Genomic DNA, 22720 nt, shown 5'->3' with positions numbered 1-22720 from the left:
CTGTGCGCACGTCCTTCATTGCAGCGAAGCCGCAGGGAACCCGAGCAAAGCGGTTGAGGTTGTCCAGGATGTATATATGTATACATATATATATATATATATATATATATATATATATATATATATATATATATATATATATATATATATATATATATATGTATAAATGGGTTGTACCTGTATAGCGCTTTTCTACCTTCAAAGTACTCAAAGCGCTTTGACACTACTTCCACATTTACCCATTCACACACACATTCACACACTGATGGAGGGAGCTGCCATGCAAGGCGCCAACCAGCACCCATCAGGAGCAAGGGTGAAGTGTCTTGCTCAGGACACAACGGACGTGACGAGGTTGGTACTAGGTGGGAATTGAACCAGGGACGCTCGGGTTGCGCACGGCCACTCTCCCCACTGCGCCACCCCGTATCCGTAGTCAGTAATCTCTTTTTTTTTTCTCTATCCTCTTGTTGTTGGGCATTCATCCAACCACTGTTGCCATTTTCTAATAAAAAGTAGTGCAGAGTTTTAACTTACATCTGTCAGTAGACTCGTTATTTAAGTGCAAAAAACTACCGGTACAACAAATATTAGGGGCAAAATATGCAGTCCAACACAGGCACATAAATAGGACAAAACAGCGCATCCTGATGAGGCGGTCAGAAAGCGGCCTGAAGATGGTATGTAAAACATTAATCAATGCAACATTTGGACCATAGAACCACCATTAAATGTTATGTAGACCACAAGGAAGTGTTTTAAATGTAGACAAAAATCATACTATGACCCCTTTAAGGTGCCTTACAATCCAGTGCGCATTTTATATGACAATAGACCTGAATAGACCCGCTCATGAGCAGTGCGCTTTATAATCCTGTGGTTCGAAAAATATGGTGCTGCAGAGTTTAATTTTTAAATTTTTATTCTAAACATATTTTACATGTTTTGGCTTAAATTTAGCGTTAACTTAAGTTGTATGTGTTACAGTACAGTATTTTTCTTATCATCGTGTTGAGGTAATCGTGAAAGATGCTCAGAATGCTCAAAGCAACAAGGGCCTGATATAACCGTTACTGTATCTTCACCGCTGCAATCTAAAATTGAACAACTTTTGGCAGGACAACTTTCTGATAGACTTTATCTTAAACTCCTGCTTTACCAATACCACATATTCACATTGGTGAGACTTTGACACAAGCGATGACAGCGGGACGTAGCATCGGAGTCTGCGCAGCACTTCAGGCTAAACTATCAACAGCTGTTCAAGCAAAGTGGAGATTAACTTATTTTCTAAATGCTTGTATTGCTTGTATTCCGTTAAATTACTTCTCCCTGGAAGTGAAAAACTGTGGTGGTCAACCAAGCCAAGATGCAGAAAGCAGAGCGCAAAATGAGTACAGAGGGGATCAGTACACAGATCTGGGCAGATCTTCCTGCAAAAATCAGATACAAGCAAAAAAAAACTATGTAATGGAATAGATCCCTATACTTTATCAAATTAAGATTTGTCGAGTGATACGATCGATTGATTGATTGAAACTTGTATTAGTAGATTGCACAGTACAGTACATATTTCGTACAATTGACCACTAAATGGTAACACCCGAATAAGTTTTTCAACTTGTTTAAGTTGGGGTCCATGTTAATCAATTCATGGTAAATTTTAAAGATTATCCATCGTATGCAGGTAAATAAATAAACTTTGACTGAATGATTATGAGAACTTTTTCTTTTCCACTGTGAATTTTTTACGTTTGAATTTTCAAATTATGCTGACAATTTCGTTTCAAAGTTAATTGTTTTACAAATCAGTGTATAAAAATTCAGTGTTAAAAAAATCAGTGTTAAAAAAATCAGTGTATAAAAATTCAGTGTAATAAAATTCAGTGCTGATCATTCAGTGTAAAAAAAAATCAGTGTAGTGAAATTCAGAGTAAAAAAATTCAGAGTGGAAAAATCTTCTGCTTCAAAATGCAAAACTCAATTCGCATAAATTAAGACTGAAGCAATCAATACTGTCTAAGAACCAGCCAATGAGGTGTCCACTTTAAAGTCACCTGACACAGGTCTTGCAAACCAGCATATAAAAGCAGTTAACTGGGTTATCTTGGTATAATTCAACATAATCAACATTTCTATGCAGCCTGCTGGATATTTTCAAACTACAGAAATGCTTCCAATGTTTAAAATCTGCACTTTTAAGAGATATACGAAGCTCTGCAGAGCTTAGGGGGAAAGGATTTTTTACGGAGCGGCGAGTGTCAGACAGAGGCAGGTTTATACAGCGAAGTACTGCAGAACAGTGATTTTATATTGAATAAGTGGATGTTTTTTAAACGTTACGTTTATGTTTCGCCGTGTTTGTTGCATCTTTGTTGCTCTTGCTGGATAATAAAAGATATCGATCAAAGAGGTGGTCTACAGTAGAGGCGCAGCGTTCATATATTCTCAATAGTCAGTGTTTTATTGTTTATAGTTATTATTGTAAATGCCACAAAATGTATTTATATGTACATTCTGAGTGTCTTTTCAGTAAAAAAAAACTAAAAAAAAACCTCTCAAAAACGGAATTAACTTTAGTATTTTACTTACGTATATAACAGTCAGCATGTATATGAAAATATAGAATGTGGGATTTACAATAGTAACTATAAAAAAAAACCAATGTTGTCATTTGAATATATGAACGTTGCTCCTCTACTTCCCGGACCACTTCCTTGATCAACGTCGTTTACAAAGGATACAACAAAGACGGTGAAAAATAAAGGCTAAAGGATAAAAAAAACATCCACTTATTAGATATATTTTTTACTGTTCTGCAAAACATTCTACAACAAAGTTCTGCAGAACTGTGATATCATATCGAGCCTCATTATCCAGCACCATTTGCTGGTCACATTGTGCATCACAGTCAGTTTAACTGTGTGTCATGATATATAGAAACTGTGTGTCACATGAAAAGGTGCAATTTTAACCATTGGAATAATTTATTTAGTTTGAAAACATCCAGCGGACCGCATTGAAGTGTTTATTATGTTGTATTACGCCCAGGCAGCCCAGTTAACTGCCTTTTTATAGGGTTTTGCAAGACCCATGTCACGTGACTTCAAACTTGACACCTCATTGGCTGGTTCTGAGATAGGAGCTATTGCTATAGCCTTATTTTACCAGAAGTGAGTCTTGCTTTGTGAAGCAGAAAATTTTTCGAGACTGAATTTTTTCAATGAAATTGTCCATCTCATTTGAAGTAAAAGAATTCAGTTCAGAAAATTCAAACGCCAAAAATTCAGTTACATAAATTCAGTGTCAAAAAAAACTTTTGGAAAAAAGACACAAATTAAGCTCCATATTCGGTCGCGTTCCGAGACATGTCGAATTATTGTGCTTCAGACGCCATTCTACACGACAAAACAGATGAATACTTGGAAAGGCATGGAGACTTACAACTTTTTTGTGTGTGGCTGGGTCAAGGAAATTGGTATCAAAACTCTCCCAGGTAAATAAGCATTGTTTTAGTTAAGGTTAAGTTACATTTAAGTTGCACCAGTGTCAAAAGATGCGAAAGTCCCTCGTTTGGTCTGCACATTTTACCGGCGATGCTACGACAGACATGGCACAGAGAAACGTGTGGCTATCCTGTGACACTCAAAGCAGATGCATTTCCATTGATAAAGTCAACGAAATCACAAAGGTGAGTTTTGTTGATGTTATTGACTTATGTGCTAATCAGACATATTTGGTCGCGGCATGACTGCCAGCCAATCAATGCTAACATGCTATTTAGGCTAGCTGTATGTAAATTTGCAGCTATATTTGCATCCAGCCTTTCCCTCCACCCACATTTAATGCCAAACAGACACTTACCAATCGACACATTTAAGTTGCTCCAGTGGTCTGGTCAAAAGATGCAATCATTGGTTAGAAAGCAATCGCAGAATAGCTTCAATAGCTATTCGCTCGATAGCTTCAGTTTCTTCTTCAATTTAGTTTTCGCTATCTGCTTCCACACTCCAGCCATCCGTTTCAATACATGCGTAATATGTTGAATCGCTTAAGCCGCTGAAATCCGAGCTAATGTCGCTATATCTTGCTGTGCTATCCGCCATGTTATTTGTATTGGCATCACTAGATGACGTCACAGGAAAATGGACGGTGGATTTACAGATAGCGAAAATCAGGCACTTTAAAGCCTTTTTTCGGGATATTCCATGATGAGTACAATTTTGAAAAAAACTTCGAAAAATAAAATAAGCCACTGGGAACTGATTTTTATTGGTTTCAACCCTTCTGAAATTGTGATAATGTTCCTCTTTAACTTTGTGTCGTTGTTTGTTTACGCTGTTCCACACGCTGTTTACGAGTATGCGTGTTTAATCCCGTCTTTATCAAAATATAACTATATCTGTCAATATTATGTATGTGCTGAAAATCATTTATGATTGCTGCCTTTAGTAAAACCGTAACTCTAGTAGGTTTTGCTAACATTTGCTATTTTTTAGTTAGACTTGGTCCTTGGTCCTTCTCAGAACACTCATAGCAAACTTGTGTTTAAGAAATACAAATAATATTAAAATAATACTGAAATGGGAAACACTAAATATTAAAACTATATTCAACAAACCTTTAAAGAAGTGATCACTGCAAACTAGTGCATTGTTCAACTCTGCTCCCTTAGACTGGAATACGTTCTACTTTTTTTTCGTTGGTGTTTTGTAAAATCTTGCACTCTTCAGCTTTCTTACTTACCTCTCCGGGAAGTTTGAAGAAAGGCTAATCTTTTTCGCAATTTGAACTGTTCGTACAGCCGAAAACAACGTAAGCAAGGGGCATTTGTTTCGTGATAGGCTGAAAGCCGCCTATAACCCATTAAGAACAGACGCTGGCTTGATCACCACACACATTTAATGAGCCGACGTCATTTAAAAAACAAGCAATAAAACAGCTTTGGCGTGAGCAATGTGGAATGACAACGCAGGACACGGATTGCTAGCAAGATGTTAGGATCAAGGGTGATGGGTCAAATGCAGAGAATAATTGTGCCACACCTAGTGTGTGTGTGACAATCATTGGTACTCTAACTCAACTAACAAGTAACGTCACAGCTGATCGTAGCTCCAACTGTCGACCAAGTTTTTGCAGAACAAAAAACATCTGGTTTTGGCAAATGGAAACCTGGTATTAACTTAGAGGAATTACTCAGGACGTGAACACATTTTTTCACGTCGAGGCTGTGTTGTAGTGGCCGAATGACGCTTGGAAGATCTTACGAGCTACTATAGTTAGTAATGTTATCTACAGAAGAACACAATCAAGGCTATTATAATGGGTAAAACAAATTAGTAGGTGACTATGAGGGTGTTATTTAATTTTTCGAGGGCTCTGATATTGTTTAAAACAAATATATTTATAAAGGTCGCAAACACTTTTTTTTTCTGATGAAACTAGGAAATTATTAGAGATATCCTACTTTGCCGACAGTAATTTATTGCGGCCATGTCTGGTACCAACTCACCACGATAAACAAGTGACGACTGTAGCTGGAAATCCATCCATCCATCCATCCATTTTCTAACGCTTATTCCCTTTGGGGTCGCGGAGGACGCTGGCACCTATCTCAGCTACAATCGGGCGGAAGGCGGTGTACAACCTGGACAAGTTGTCACCTCATCGCAGTGTAGCTGGATATGTCATGTAAATAGTCACTTTTATCAGCTTTATCGTTTTTTTCTTATGATTTGTCTTTTTATTTGATCAGACGATCACCAGACCAAGGGTGTCCGGATGCTTTCAATACAGGGCAGCATACTGAAAAGTCAAAGCATGCTGGGGTCATTTTGACATTGTTTGATTTTCTAAAATAATTCTAAAAACAAACATTATGTATTTTTAAAAACAAAACTTTGTGTCAGGTTTGTGTTACAAAACATATTATTATTATTCGTAGTAAAATTTAAGCTTTTTCCCATTCCGTCTTTGTGCTCACATTTTCACTTTTTTTTTTTTTGGTTGATTTTATCTCGATAGTATGTTACGGGTCATTTGGGCCCCAGGCCACACTTTGGACGCGCCTGATCTAAACGTTGAACAAAAAAACTTGCATGGTATTCTGGTACTTATATGCGAAACATTAACAATTTTATATTCACAATTTACCCTGTAACTAGCTTTTTAAGGTCGTTGTACAACACTTGGTGTGCTTATTGAGTGGTTCTCAACCTTTTTCAAGTGAAGTACTGTACCATCCTTTGGATTATTTTTTTTCAGCCAAGTAGATCAAAACCCAATCCAGGAAAAAATATTATCGGTTGAAAAAAATCTGTAAAACACAGTGCTGTCATTGGAGTCGCTATCTGCTGTATTTCTGTCCAAAACAGTGCTCATCTTGATTGATCTATTTTGAAACATAGATAGAACATTCGCCTGTGTATAAGATAAAATTAAAATGTAATGCAAACAGAAAAACAGTGCACATAAAATAATCAGCAAATAGGTCCTTGTTTGAGATTTCAATAAAGATGTGTTTAAATACAAATACAACTTTCAAAACTATATTCAATAATAATAGTTTTTTATGGATTTATTTTTACTACATTTTGTTTCTCTCAATTACAACACATGCATTAAATAGGTTGTAAGGGGTAGGTAGCTTAAAAATGTACTCTTTTTTTTCTCCTCCATGTATGTATATATGTGGCCACTGGATGTCAGAATTGTGCACACGGTTTCAGGTGATCTCCTCAATGATTGGTGAAAAGGCACTAACTTGACTACATGACGCCATGACTGCTACCATCTTTGGCTGATGATATGTTTCTGCGGTGCTTCCTCTTTAGTTTATATGTGTAAAAAAGCCCTGTTGTGCAGAAAGGGGCTGCTCCACCAGTGAAAAATGCAGAAAGCTTTTACATCGCTTTCCTCACAACCCAGAAACAAAACAAGTCCGGGAAGTGATGGTTCGCGAACAACACTGGAGAGCCACCACCTACAGCGTCTTGTGCGAGGTTAACACACAACACAACGTCTGCATTTTGTTCAGGACAGTACACACAGAAACTCATACAAATAATAACAGAAGAAATTAACCAATTTAAGAGCTGACTTGACAAAAACAAACTATCCTTAAATGTTAGTAAAACTAAAATAATGTTTTTCGGTAACAGCAGAAGAAAAAGTTGAACACATACAAATAGACGGAGTAGACCAGTGGTTCTCAACGTTTTTTCAGTGATGTACCCCCTGTGAACATTCCTAATTCATGTACCCCCTAATCAGAGCAAAGCATTTTTGGTTGAAAAAAAAAGTAAAATACAGCACTATACATCAGTTTCTGATTTATTACATTGCATAACAGTGCAAAATATTGCTCATTTGTAGAGGTCTTTCTTGAACTATTTGGAATAAAGGATATAAAAATAACTAAAAACTTGTTGGAAAAATAAACAAGTGGTTCAATTATAAATAAAGATTTCTGCACACAGAAGTAATCATCAACTTAAAGTGCCGTCTTTGGGATTGTAATAGAGATCCATATGTATTAATGAACTTAATTCTAAAATTTTCTTCACAAAAAAAGAAATCTTTAACATCAATATTTATGGAACACGTCCACAAAAAATCTAGCTGTCAACACTGAATGTTGCATTGTTGCATTTCTTTTCACAGTTTATGAACTTACATTCATATTTTGTTGAAGTATTATTCAATAAACATATTTATAAAGGATTTTTGAAATGTTGCTATTTTTAGAATATTTTTTAAAAATCTCACGTACCGTGTGGCATACCTTCATGTACCCCCATTTGAGGACCACTGGAGTAGACAATGAAAGAGTAAAAGATAACAATTTTTGGGTGATCTCGTAGATTCTCATGGATCAATAAAGTTTGTCTAAATCTAAAAGCAGAGGCAAAGCACAGTGATTACAAACAATACATTGGAGGCGGCCGGCACAGTTTATATCCATCCATCCATTGACTACCGCTTGTCCCGTTCAGGTCACCGGGGTGCTGGCGGTGTACACCCTGGACAAGTCGCCACCTCATCACAGGGCCAACACATATAGACAGACAACATTCACACTCACATTCACACACTAGGGCCAATTTAGTGTTGCCAATCAACCTATCCCCAGGTGCATGTTTTTGGAGGAGAGAGGAAACCGGAATACCCGGAGGGAACCCACGCAGTCACGGGAAGAACATGCAAACCCCAACACAGAAATATCCTGATTCCAGGATTGAACCCAGGACCTTTGTATTGTGAGGCACACGCTCTAACCCCTGTTCCATCGTGCTGCCCTGAACACAAAAGTCACAATTTCTCTGTGATTGTTGGTCCAAAGCTAATGAAGATTTTGCCAACATGAAGTTATCTTTTTAGTCAATTTTTTTTAGGTTTATGGCTCCGTCAGGTGTGTGTTAGAATGCCTGCTGGTCACGAAACACTGCATGAATGCAGCAGCAGTGCGTCGAAAACGTCCGAAATAAAAAAACGTTCAATTGTAAGTTTATGAGCTAAAGAATGTTTAGAACTATATGGTTGGTTGGTTTATTTCTTCAGAAAAACTATCGTCAAAACAGACAGAAATTGCATGCATCCGGGGCGCAGCCGCATGCGTCTTTGGTAGCAAAAATGGCACCTGTTGTTTATTGGCCCTACTCAGGACTACCCAGAAGTATGGCCAATAATGACTCATCAGCATTTCTCATATCTGTCAGATGACAACTTTAAATCCTAATGACAAAACTTTTTCCCCTAGTCGAGAAACTTGGCAGTGAATTAAACTATAACATGCTTGGAAATTATTAGATTTTATAATAGATAGATAGATAGTACTTTATTGATTCCTTCAGGAGAGTTCCTTCAGGAAAATTAAAATTAAAGATGTAATAATAAAGACTCTGAATTGTATCAATATAAATAAAATTACCTGTATTACAAACATAAGGTAAGTCCTGAAAAATGTTCGTAGGTCGTGTTGTGACGTATCCAGCAGCAAGAGGACCCAGTCAACCAAGTTTAGTCACTACCTGCCAAGTAGGGAACCGTTTTGGTATCAGTTTCGGTTGTTTCTCTTCAGATGAGTAATATTGTTTGTCAATTTATAACACTTAAAAAAAACTCCAGTCTGCCTCTGCAGTGTGACTCAGACTGCCAGTGGCCAAAGTCTCTTGGATAGCGAAGGGTGTGTCAGTCGAAAAATAGCGACCGTCAATCATCACAATGACATCACTATCGTCACTTTATTGACATTCGCGGCACCCGAGGATTTAGTGAGAAGCCGCTGGGTGCTGTGAGCTCAGTATCAAGAACAAAACTACTTACAAGAAGGCGAGAAACACTTTTTTATTCCACAGATTCTCGCGCCGTCCGTACATGCCGTCAAAAACCTAAAGATCGACTGCCCAGTTCCCGTCTTCACAATAAAAGTGCATCTCCATCCTGCCTGCGCTAACAAAATAAGAGTCTCAGGAAGCGAGCGCACACAAGCCACGGAGTTTACCGTCAATCTATATAAAGTAGTATACATTAGCCTATTGTTAAAATAATGAAAAAAAAACATAATTAAAAATATATTTGTTTTATTGCATTGATTTTTTACATTAATAGTTGTTATATTGTTATAGGATGGCTTGTTAAACATTTTGTAGGATTTTCAGAGGGAGGAAAATCCAAGACATTTAATATAAAATGTACAATGAATAAATACATAAAGAGAAAAAGAAAAAAAAGGTTAAAAGATATCGTCCCGTGCATTTTTGTTACCATCCTTGGGACGACGGGACATCATTAATGTGAAGCCCTGGAAGTTACATTTTATTGTTTGCATTATTTGTTTCAGCATTGCACTTTGAAGATGGTCCCTCAGCTCTTTGACAGCTTTGGCTCTTTTTCAGATCAGCAGACGGACTCTAAGCCTTTCTTATTTACAGTATACATAAACGTTTCTCATTTCTATTAGGACTTCCATTTTTATTTAATTTCCTTAACCGACTGAAATAATAATAATAACAAAGAATCACTTCCAAGTCTTTGTTAGCCGTTTGTGAAGTTTTGTACTCGTGCGCTACGTTCGCTCACATCCTGTTCATCTCCTGGGGGCTAAGCCCCCCCTGTCCTTAAAAGCTAGTGACGCCCTTGCCGTCAATTAATTACTTATGAAGTGTATAAAAACAAGTATGGAAGCTGGACAAATAAGATGCCAAAAACCAACCAAGGTTTGTCATTGTCATCCCATTGGGTTGAGTTTTTTCATGCGCTGATGTGGGATCTGAGGCCAGGATGTCGATATGGCTTGTGCAGCCCCTTTGAGACACTTGTGATTTAGGGCTATACAAGTAAACATTGATTGATTGATTGACAACATGATACATGTGTTAATAAACATGCTTGTATTTTTATTAAACACCTTTAACATGTTAACAAAAGTGTCTGTTTAATAAATAAATAAATATACATTTTAAAAATATATGCTTATAAATAAAATATATCAACACTAAAATTGGCCCTAGTATGTGAATGTGAGTGTGACTGTTATGTTGTGTCTCTATCTGCGATGAGGTAGCGACTTGTCCAGGGTGTACTCTGGCTTCCACCTAAGTGGCCCAAGTGACCCCGAACTGTAAAAGCGGTAGAAATGGATGGATGGATGGATGGATGGAGATATATATATATATATATATATATATATATATATATATATATATATATACATATATATATATATATAACTGTAGTACGTGTACCACTAGTGGTACGCAGGCTTCATTTAGTGGTATGTCAAAGAACCACTTAATTAAATATAGTGTTTTTTTATATTCACAAAGTATTACTATTCAAATTGTGTGTAATGTTATAATGACCAAACCATTAAATATAATTGGTCAATAAAAATTGAATGAATACTTACACCTCCTACGCTGTTGTATTATAATGTTGGTCATTATTGTGGTACTTGGACAACTTTTTGCTGAGGTGGATCTTGAAGAAAAAAGTTTAAGAACCACTGCACTAAAATATAAGACAACCCTGTCATCGTATTTCTCTCATAAAGATTGTGAATTATAGGCAACATTCCAATAAAGTGCAAATCACCCTTAAGACTGCGTTCATACTTGGTTCATTTGGTCGAGGTCAAAAATTAAAAAAAATATTGCCATGGGATGGTCTACAGCACAAGATTAGGAGGCTTATTATGTGACGTAACTCAAATAATACTAAACAAAATGCTGTCTCCGCTCAGGTGAACAAAATGGTTGTTTTCAAATAATACTATTTTTTACAGACTGAGATTTCACCAAAAGCTTCGAAAATTGTAAGAGTGCCCTTGCCAAATGTTCGCCCCCATGAAGCACACGGACAGAAGAAATTAATTACAGCAAAAAGCATGAAGAAATTACAAAATATTTAAGAAGAAATGTGTCATATATCTCCGTTGCGCATCCACCTGTACTGCCTGGGATAGTGATTAAATAAGATTTGCTTCTTCATATTCCGTTTTGGACATGTTGAACTGAGAATTGTAAATAATTTGGATTTTGAAGTAATTTTGTTAGCATGTTAGAAATAAACTACTAATATTACTAATACTGTCTGTTAGTGTGTACAAACCTGGTTAAACTGTAGTATGTGTTATATTTAGTTCCATGCAGTAATTATCAATATAACAATAGGTTCTTGCAAGTTCAGTGACAAAACAAGTTACGAGACAGAACCTCAAAAGTATTGTTGATTGATAGTGAATACCAGTGACGTGCTGCCAGGGGAGGCAAGTGAGGCAGGGCCTCACCTTGCCACCAGGGGGGTAAAAGGCTTAACCATGAGATGTTCAAAAACGAAGTAATAAAATAAAATAAGTTTAAATATTTATCTTTTGGTCTATGCTTTCTATGTGATTTTGATGTGGTTCCTGTATATTTTGATCATTTTTATGGTCAAAATGAGAAGTGAGGCAGACAGAGGTGGTGCCTGCACAGCTACACACAAAGTGTACTGAGCGTGTGCGTGCGAGGAGGCGCATGCTTGTTAACACGGGGAAAGAGCAGGCCATGAGGCAGCAAGTACCTCTGCCTCACAGTAGGGGGCGATATATTGTCACCTTGCAGTTCAATGCCTCTGCAGTACTCTGACTCGCCACACTGTGTCTGCGAGCTCAAGCAAGAAGACACATGTCTCTCCAGCGGAAGCCAGACTTTTATTTTTAACAAATATGGCATTTTTATTAGAGTAAGCCAGCGTTTGTGGGTGTTTTTTGTCAGATGTAAAACTATTGTTTCATTGCTTGGAACGAAATTGAATTAAATGAATGTGTCTGCCAATATGGAGGATTATATACTGTATCCAATATTGAATACTTCTCTAAACTGGACTTTAACACAGAAATATTGTGATCATACAAAGTACGTTTCCATGAAGGATAGCTATTGCTGCTTCAGATACAAATACAGAAAGGTAAGATACACTCACAATACTTGATTTATTTTGTCAAAAGCAAATGGGACCAACAAGTATTTCATAACAGCTTCATCAAATACTTTTTGGACCCATTTATCATATCATAATTTTATTATGATAATGTTTTTATGAAAGCGATTAACTCCCTTATTTTTCCTGTTACTCTAATGTGCAACCTAAATCAACAATGATTAAAGCTGCACGGATGAATTTAAAGGCCTACTTAAACCCACTACTACCCACCACGCAGTCTGATAGTTTACATATCAATGATGAAATATTAACATTGCAACACATGCCAATACGGCCTTTTTAGTTTACTAAATTGCAATTTTAAATTTCCCGGGAGTTTTTTCTTGAAAACGTCACGTAATGATGACGTGTATGCTTGACGTCACGGGCTGTTAGGAATATGAGCGCTGCGCACACACACAGCTAAAAGTCGTCTGCTTTAACGGCATAATTACACAGTATTTTGGACATCTGTGCTGCTGAATCCTTTGCAACTTGTTCAATTAATATTGGAGAAGTCAAAGTAGAAAGATGGAGTTGGGAAGCTTTAGCCTTTAGCCACACATACACACGGTGATTCCTTGTTTAAAATTCACAGAGGTGAAACTTTACTATGGATTACAGCGAACATGGATCCCAACCGAATGTCAACCAGCAGGTTTCGGTGAGAAAATTGTGGTAAAAAGTCGCTTCTTACCGGATATCAGCTGAGCTTGCCCCGTCCATAAAGCTGCCGTCGACTTCCCTGAGACACTGCGCGTCAACACACCCGTGGACACACACCTCCGACTAAACTCACTAAAATAGAAAGATAAGGGATTTCCCATTAAAATCAATGTGAATATGTGAGGAGCCATCAACATTTGACGTCATCGTCTGTGACTTCCGGTAGAGGCAGGGCTTTTCTCTTAGCACCGAAAGTTGCGAACTTTATCGTGGATGTTCTCTACTAAATCCTTTCATCAAAAATATGGCAATATCACAAAATGATCATGTATGACACATAGAATGGACCTGCAATCCCCGTTTAAATAAGAAAATCTCATTTCAGTAGGCCTTTAAGTTAAAAAAAAAAAAGAAGAAAACTCCACAAGTATCCATGCCTCACCTGGTGTTTAGGTCACCGCACGTCACTGGTATACAGTTTGATCTTATTGTGTTTCACCAAACTCCAATCCAGTAAACTCCAGACACAAGTGTTACTTGACGACAAAACACACTTGAACAAGCAATAAACTCAACTAAGTCAATTTATGAATGAATAAATAATATAGACCACTGTATTTTAAAATTGAAAGCAATTTCTCACATGATCCCCCGAAACCAACCATCTAGATCTAGATGGCAGCGTATGACACAGCTGGCGGCTGTATTTTTTTTCCGGAAACGCTTACGTCATGAAACGTAAGACGTAAGAGTCGAAACTGCGTGCGCGTCACCGCCCACCTGCGACAGAAACCGCCTAAAAAGCTCGCTCCCGCCGTCCCCGCCCCATTCAGGTGCAACAGAGAACAGGTGCGGGAGGTGACATCGCCATTACAACTTCTACTACCGCCTTAAAGTAAACATTGTTTTATCACTACAAAGAAAATCTGGGATTATTTTAAAACTTGTTTTAGTTGATTCAACAGAGTAAGTTTATTTTAAAAACTGCTCGAGGATATTTAGAACAGGTGGACGTCGCATCCGTTTTTTTTTTGTAAATCAGGTCGTCGTCGTCGAAGAGGAAGAAAACAAAATGGCCAACTCCGGTTTACAGATGTTGGGCTTCGTCCTGTCCCTTCTGGGCTTAATTGGCTTGATAGTGGGCACCATTTTACCCCAGTGGAAGATGTCATCCTACGCCGGGGACAGCATTATCACTGCCATTGCAATGTACGAAGGCCTGTGGATGTCATGTGCCTTCCAGAGCACAGGCCAGATCCAGTGCAAAGTCTACGACTCCATCCTCCAGCTCAACAGTAAGTACAATTAGTCACAGGTCCAATTATGCCCATGCTTTTATTCTTGGACGCTTAAATGTAAACATGGGAAATATTCAACTATACAGTCTCTTTTTTTTTTTTAACTATTTTTCTTTCATTACAAAACTAGTTCTCTATTCAAGTTGCCACAAAGTGACTGAAAGGGAACCGCATGTCTAACAGGAACTAGTTCAAGCAGATGAGCTACACCTGAATAACGGGGAAGCTCCCAACTGATTCCTTAAGCCATTGGTTCTCAAACTGTGGTGCGGGTACCACCAATGGTACGTGGGCTCTATCTAGTGGTACACCAATGGATCTATCAAATCTTGTAATGTAACAGTTTTATTTCCTGCAGTTTTATTTACATTGCTACTGTTTGATACTTTTATTAGTAGATTGCACAGTTCAGTACATATTCCGTTCAATTGACCACTAAATGGTAACACCCATATAAGTTTTTCAACTTGTTTAAGTCGGGGTCCACGTTATTCAATTCATGGTACAAATATATACAATCAGAATAATACAGTCATCACACAGGTTAATCATCATAGTATATACATTGAAATATTTACAATCCGGGGGGTGGGATGAGGAGCTTTGGTTGATATCAGTACTTCAGTCATCAACAATTGCATCAACAGAGAAATGGACATTGAAACAGTGTAGGTCTTACTAAGTAGTATATGTACAGCGAGCAGAGAACTTAGTGAGTTCAGATAGCATAAGAAGTATATACATTAGAAGTACATTGGTTATTAACATTAGGTTATTTATAATCCGGGGAGATGGGATGTGAATGGAGGAGGGTATTAGTAAAGGGTTGAAGTTGCCTGGAGGTGTTGTTTTAGAGCAGTTTTGAAGGAATATAGAAATGAACTTACTTTTATACCTGTTGGGAGTGCATTCCACATTGATGTGGCATAGAAAGAGAATGAGTTAAGACCTTTGTTAGATCGGAATCTGGGTTTACTGCTCAAACTGTGTGTAATGTTTCAATATACTTACCAAATAAATACCTCTGCCATGGTTTATTGAATATTGAAGTGAGTTAATTGAATCATATTATGTCCAACATATGGTCAATGTTCATATCCAAGTTGGAGGAAGCAATATCAGGTCGAAGTAAATAGTGGTTGACAAAAAAAAGGCCTTGGATGGACATTTGTATGTGGACTGGAATTTGCAATAAAAACCAGGCTTTGGAATGCCAAAGTTACAGCTTTATTAAGGCAAAGAGATTCCATGTTTACCTTAAACGTCAAGCCGACAAGTTATGCTATACATCTGTTTCCCAGCCACTACACATGAACATCTTGAATGGTCAGGTGGTGTTGTTCGTACTTAGCATCCGCCCAGACAGAGGAGAAGAAATATATAAGCTTCTCCAGTTAGGAATTTTCAATTTTTCGACTAAGAATCCTCCAGGTACTGCAGAACTGTTTAAATGACACTGGCTTGTAATAAAGCAACTTTTTGTTAAGCAAAGCGTCTCCGACGTCTCTTTTGATCAGACTACGCAGCCGCATCTTCCCTCGACCTAGGAAGGGTTGACAAGACCAGAAATAAACTTCAATACTTAAGCTTACGACAATGCTGTATTTTAATGTTGGTCATTATGGTGTGAGCCAAATGTTTTCTGAGGTGGTACTTGGTGAATACAGTTTGAGAACCACTGCTTTTAGCCACCGTTTTACCTGCCCCATGTGTGTACAACCCTACCTTGCACTGATTGCTGCAGCTGGGCCTAACCGGTTTAGCCACTTATTGACTCTTCTTTTTGAATAGGAATGCAGTTATTTCTTAAGCCACCTGCTAAGCTCTAAAGGCTGCACTTCTATACTGTGTGCACACACGCAAGTTAGATGGGGAAAAACATCTCATTACAAGTCTCCTTCTAGGTTTTGACCACTAAGCGGTTGGGGTTGAACGTGAAATGCATGTGTGAGACATTGTTTAGTAATTGATAACCTTAAATTACGGACTTAGAATTCTTAGTGTATCAAATACTTGCACAAGTAACTAATCAACCTCACTTTTACAAGGGCTGGTTTAAGGAAGTGGTTTTAGGGATTTAGAACAAGGTGCGTTTGAATTTACTATTGTCTTTTTATGACTTTTATCTGTCAGGGTGTGGTTTTTGAAACAGTGGCTAAATTGGTCAGTTGAAAAAGTTATTTTCCATATAAGTCAGCATCAACCACCACATTGTCTCAGGAAATCTTTCTGCTTGTCAGTTTTGTTCCATCTTTTTAGACTTAAGTGCTCTTAATGTTTTTTTTTGTTTTTTTTAAGTACCCACCATGATAAACATTAAGCAAGTAAACTTCTGCGGTACCAATAGTGGACTGACTTCTAGAACCAACACATAGCAAGCTCAATGTTCACTTAATGTAGATTGAATGCACAGTGGGCTTCTTTGTCTGTCGACGGAGGTCTCAAACTTAAAATGTCCACCGGCAACAAGCACCTGAATTAGGAGTGTCCTCCAACATTATGTAACCTGAAACCTGGTCAGACCTGTTTGAGTTGTGCAAACTGTCACACTCATCCACTTCACCCCCCCACACCACCACCGCCATCTTAGGCCTTCCACTTGGAAGTACTGTGATGCGTCTTAGGGAACGCCGAGGTCTCAAGTCTGTTTATGCAACTCAAAAAGATCAAATCTTCACAATCAAGGTGTCTTCACAGGCCATTAAAATATTTCAAAGATTATTACGAGACTTAACTATTTGACTCATCCTGTGTTTTTCCACTCAGGTGCTCTCCAAGCAACACGGGCCCTCATGATTGTGAGCATTATCGTAACGCTGGTGGGCCTGGGCGCTGCCTGCATGGGGATGAAGTGCACGAACTGCGGGGGAGATGACAAAGTGCGCAAGTCTCGCATTGCCATGACAGGTGGCATTATCCTTCTGATTGGAGGTAAGGGGTTGTACGCAGACGCAAACATGTAATTGTTTTTCTTTTTGAAACCTGCATTGGTGATGATATTATTTGCTTTCCCACAGCATTGTGTTCCATCGTTGCTTGCTCTTGGTACGCTCACGACATCATCCGAGCATTCTATGATCCTTTCACCCCAGTCAACACTAAGTAAGTACATAACAATTTTACTAGTTTTTCCTCATTTTCTTGTGTTGACATTGATGGGGACGTGCCGATCAATAAAAGCCGTTTCCCGGGAAAAAAGTATGTGATCGACATAGCTGATTGATACCTTTTAACGCCGATCCCCTCTGGCTGAAAATGCATTTTATTTATTTGTAGTTGCCTGCAGATAAGTATGTTTCCATACAGTGTGGCATTGCTGCCTTAAATTAATATTAATCATTTCCTTTACGGAAAATAAACTGCATTTTTTTTGTATCGTAAATATCACTGGAGAATGAGGCTGAACATGTTAAACTTGAGAGCAAGCCAGGAGCAGGCATGCTAACTGCTAAGCTAGCTTTAAGAAAACACCAAGAAATAAGTGCTTTGTGAAGTTAAAAAATGTAGATGGAATCGTTTTACAGCAGGAAATTGGCAAGTAGATAAGTCGAGACAGAGGATAATATAACTGTTGTGTCAGCATAATCAGTCGGTATGCATAGTTGGTAAGAGAGCAGATCAATCAATAAATTTGTGGTGTCAGTATACGATTGAGTATATAGTTATGATGTGATCAATATTAGAGTGATTAGTTGGATATTTTTCTCAATATAATTTGTTGTTTGTTTACTAACTCAGGCAGTAATTCCTTGGACACAGGATGACATTGAGGGCAAAACCAAAAGGTTGAAATGAGTAGCAGTTAGTACTTGTTGCTTTTGTTTGGTTATTGAGTACTTTTGACTTTGTTTTGCTCAAAGAAGTGTATAACAAAATTAACATAGTATTTAAACTAGTTCCCTATTCTGTTTTTGCAAACTGTCAATACTTTCCATTGAAAATTGTACTTTTAATACATTTGATCGATATCGGCCAATCTCACTCATGGATGATTGGAATCGTCAGCATAAAACACTGATCTGAACATTAGTATCTTACTGTGCATTATTTTCCAGGAATAAAAAGCACCATTATTTTCTAACTGTCTGTATAATTTAATTTTCAAAGGTATGAATTTGGAGCTGCTGTATTCATTGCATGGGCCGGAGCCTTCCTGGTTTTAATTGGGGGTGGGATGCTGGCAGCTTCTTGCCCAAGAGAAAAATCTACACCAAAATATCCCATCTCCAGACCACCTAGCAGCAGCAAGGAGTATGTTTGAACAGGACAGTCATCAAAGATAGCGGCTAAAGGAACACTTTTACATGCGCCAACATTCCACTGCGATAGACCAGGCAATTCCAGAAGAACCTCTGTACTTTTTTTTTTTTTTCAATGTGTAAATGTTACTGTAATATTTGACAAACCACAGCCACGTGGTCTGGAAGGGCAGTCAAAGCTTGAACTTGTACACCTTAAGAAACACTAAAGTTTTACCTTAGTCATAACCATATTTTTTATCTAGTCAGGCCCCTTTGAGAAATAGTTTCCATGTTACTGTAAAACGAGAGCAGTGCATTAGAATGTATAATGTTTTGGTGAGCCTAATATATATGTATGCACTGGACTAAGAACATATGTGCTTAGCATATTTTGAAATCTTCCATAGCTGTTCAGGCTGAATACTTACCAAAAAAAAAGGCTTAGAAACAATATCACAATTCCTTCCATGTGTTTTTTGCCTTATTTATATGAACAATAATCATAACTGTGGTTGCTTTGATCAAGTCCCAGAGTAAAATGATTTAACGTACAATAATCCTGATTACTTTCATTAAAAGATTGCCAATGTTATTGCTGTCATAACAATGCAGATGTGTGGAGCTGCAATAATTACTGTGGATGTATAATTAGTTACTCCACTCATGGCTGTTGCTGCACACTTATTTTTTTCTAATGTGTTTTTTATTCGTGATTTTAAGCTTGTGTTGTGTATATAATTAAAGTGAAAAAACTCAGTTGCTTCTTGTTTTTTGATTTCTTGTACCTTTTGTTAAATTACAAGTATGATGGTCAACACAACTTCCTGTATTACACAAACATCCCAGTTAATGGTTGACATATACCAATGCCCTCTTATAAATGCATACTATCCTACACCTGAAGTATATGAAAGGTATTCAGTTGGTAAGTTTTTCGGATAAGATTTTCTCAATGCAATTATCCAATTCTAGTGTGGCATGCAAAATGCTGCCCTTTAAGCAATGCTGATAAAGTAATAGAGCTGTTACAATGTTTCTAATTGTCACAATTCACGAAATCCATTGGCGCCATTCCATAACCCTAACATAACTTGTGCAGCTGTTTTCAGTATTAAACTATTTGTATTCTTCAGGGCCACTCATCCCCATTTCACAGGACATTTTTCTCATTTGATTCAATTGGCAAACATGACTGACAACTTTGGCTTTACTCCCCCCTAGCGGCACAATGATGTAACTAATGTAAAACGTCCTCAACAGAAGGTACTGAACAATGTGTCTTTGTGCATTGTTTAATCATCCCTACAGTTTGTCATTGTGCCCTGGGATTCTATCAGTATTCTTTCCTCCTTCCCTCAGGCTAGACCTTAAAATGTAATAAATGAAACCATTTGTAACTGTTCACCCCTGCAGACATCCTAATCTGCCTGCAGCTTTCCAACTACATTTTTTAAACTATTTCTGCATTTAAGACACCAAATGGATGTTATGTCAAAGTCTGATGGCCACTTCTGTGTTCTACAAAGAATGTACAATAGTTTAATCTTTACTCTTGTCTCTCCAAGTACCACCATACTGACCAATATTAAAACAGTTGCGAATCACGCCTAAATATTAGTTAATACAGTGGTTCTCAACCTTTTTTCAATGTACCCCCTGTGAATTTTTTTTTTAATTCAAGTACGCTCTAATCAAAGCACAGCATTTTTGATTGGAAAAAAAGAGAAATTAAAATACAGCACTATGTCATCAGTTTCTGATTTATTAAATTGTATAACAGTGCAAAATATTGCTCATTTGTAGTGGTCTTTCTTGAAATATTTGAAAAAAATAAGATAAAAATAACTAAAAACGTGTTGAAAAATAAACAGGTGATACAATTATAAAACATTTCTACACAGATGTAATCAACTTAAAATGCCCTCTTTGGGGATTTTCTTCACACAAAAAAATCTTTATCAATATTTATGAAACATGTCCACAAAAAAATCTAGCTGTCAACACTGAATATTGCATTGTTGCATTTCTTTTCACAGTTTATGAACTCACATTCATATTTTGTTGAAGTATTATTCAGTAAATATATTTATAAAGGAATTTTGAATTGTTGCTATTTTTAGAATATTAAAAAAATCTTAGGTACCCCTTGGCATACCTTCAAGTACCCCCAGGGATACGTGTACCCCTATTTGAGAACCACTGAGTTAAAACAAGGCTGAGGATTTATTGAACAAGCATATTTGATATTTTGGCCACTGTGACAGTTTGAACAGTAACAGTAATGCCACAGTTTGAGACTCACAGATCTATGCAAACATTTTTTTTTAACTTCGACACCAACACTAATTCCATTGTTTATTTTTCAGATTAAATTCCAAAAACCACAAAACAGTTACATAAATTCTGAGAAACTAAAAAACATTTTCACGTCACCAATTTGGCCATGTATTACAGTATCAGTTATAATAGATCTAATCTTCACAAAACATGTTAGAAAACAAAAAAGTGATGGATTGACCTAAGCCCCTTTGTGGTTCTAATAATAAAAAAAGCATGTTCTGTGGGAATTGAACAGACCACCTGCATTTAAATTAACACAGAGGGGGAAAATACAAAGATAATCCAGAAAACAAAACACAGCTCAACAATCTCACATTACCATCTAGACCCAACACGATTTAGCAAGAACTATCATAGCTGACATTTGACTGAATGATCCTGTGAATGATCAGGACTAAAATATATCTGCATATCAAGTCTACGTACACTTGCATATTAGCCACGTTGGCTTCAACGTTCCCTCTGAAGTGCGCTCATGCGCACAGCAAATCTATGCACAAAGTCAAACCCCGCTCTAAACAAAACATGTTTTGTGTGATTTTGAAATTAAACCGTAACAGGTGACCACAACATATAAAACATCGTCAACATCGTTAAATTATTGTAAAGTCCAACGAGGACAGGAATTCCATCAATACCTTTTATTTAGCAAAATTGTTTGTCGACCATAACCACACCAAAAAAAAAAATGGTATACTTCTTTCTAGCCAAACAGGTTATTGTTTACCATACAAACCACGCCAAAAGCAACTCTTTATCAACCGTTACATCCCCTGCAGCGACTTCCTCTCTCTCTCTCACCAACACATAGGAGTGGTAATTATCCACTGATGCATTTACGGCCACACAAAAAGTGTAAATTCCATGTCGTTAGACTATGACTCCTCAGTCAGATGTGTGCTTATTCTGTCATTAACAATGTTAACTTTTGGATAATCATGAAATTGTACTAGATTCCAGAATGAATAATAGAAATATTTTACAGACAGAAAGGCACAATTCATCTTACGCAACATGAGATGTTTGAAGGGGAACTAAATGTGATCTCTGAAACGGGTCCACAATCTTTCCAAAGCAGAACCCCCACCCAGGCATAAAATATGGTACCAACCGCATTTCCATGAGTTTGGAAATTGTGTTAGATGTAAATTTAAACAGAATACAATGATTTACAAATCATTTTCAACCCATATTTAATTGAATATGCTACAAAGACAACATATTTGATGGTCAAACTGATACTTTTTTTTTTCAAAAATAATTTGATGCCAGCAACATGTGACAAAGAAGTTGGAAAAGGTGGCAATAGATACTGATAAAGTTGAGGAATGCTCATCAAACACTTATTTGGAACATCCCACATGTGTGCAGGCTAATTGGGAACAGGTGGGTGCCATGATTGGGTATAAAAACAGCTTCCCAAAAAAAATGCTCAATCTTTCACAAGAAAGGATGGGGCGAGGTACACCTCTCTGTCCACAACTGCGTGAGCAAATAGTCAAACAGTTTAACGTTTCTCAAAATGCAATTACAAGAAATTTAGGGATTTCAACATCTACGGTCCATAATATCAAAAGGTTCAGAGAATCTGTAGAAATCACTCCACGTAAGTGGCATGGCCGGACACCAACATTGAATGACCGTGACCTTCGATCCCACTGTGTCAAAAACCGACATCAATCTCTGAAAGATATCCCCACATGTGCTCAG

General features: G+C 37.4%; 1 protein-coding gene and 1 long non-coding RNA gene across 6 annotated transcripts in view; one reads left to right on the top strand and one right to left on the bottom strand.

The window, feature by feature from the left end:
* LOC133551285 (uncharacterized) overlaps positions 1-13836 on the bottom strand; it is a 45579-nt gene extending 31743 nt beyond the window's left edge. For 4 of the 5 annotated variants that reach the window (XR_009806461.1, XR_009806463.1, XR_009806465.1 and 1 more), the window contains exons 1-2: positions 13574-13836; positions 13163-13263 (exon numbers count right to left, since the gene is read on the bottom strand). This is a non-coding gene — a long non-coding RNA (uncharacterized LOC133551285). Of the gene's footprint in view, positions 1-8929; positions 9030-13162; positions 13264-13573 lie in introns of all 5 variants that reach the window. The other variant, XR_009806464.1, reaches the window with a different exon arrangement.
* Positions 13837-14018: 182 nt separating this feature from the next.
* cldn7b (claudin 7b) lies at positions 14019-19426 on the top strand. Its single transcript, XM_061897841.1, has 4 exons — positions 14019-14426; positions 17196-17360; positions 17447-17531; positions 18537-19426. Exons 1-4 carry the CDS (start codon positions 14204-14206, stop codon positions 18688-18690), a joined length of 627 nt encoding a protein of 208 aa, XP_061753825.1. The 5' UTR covers positions 14019-14203; the 3' UTR covers positions 18691-19426.
* The last annotated feature ends 3294 nt before the right edge of the window (positions 19427-22720 follow it).

The sequence above is a fragment of the Nerophis ophidion genome, linkage group LG04 (genome assembly GCF_033978795.1).
Source record: "Nerophis ophidion isolate RoL-2023_Sa linkage group LG04, RoL_Noph_v1.0, whole genome shotgun sequence".
In the NCBI taxonomy this organism is placed as follows: domain Eukaryota; kingdom Metazoa; phylum Chordata; class Actinopteri; order Syngnathiformes; family Syngnathidae; genus Nerophis; species Nerophis ophidion.
This window is presented reverse-complemented; position numbering and strand designations above follow the sequence as displayed.

Bases quoted from the DNA above. Each gene is read 5' to 3' on its own strand.
- cldn7b (XM_061897841.1), top strand. From the start codon at position 14,204: ATGGCCAACTCCGGTTTACAGATGTTGGGCTTCGTCCTGTCCCTTCTG. The intron at 17,361-17,446 runs GTAAGGGGTTGT...GCTTTCCCACAG, and splicing joins CATTATCCTTCTGATTGGAG to CATTGTGTTCCATCGTTGCT. The intron at 17,532-18,536 runs GTAAGTACATAA...TAATTTTCAAAG, and splicing joins TTCACCCCAGTCAACACTAA to GTATGAATTTGGAGCTGCTG.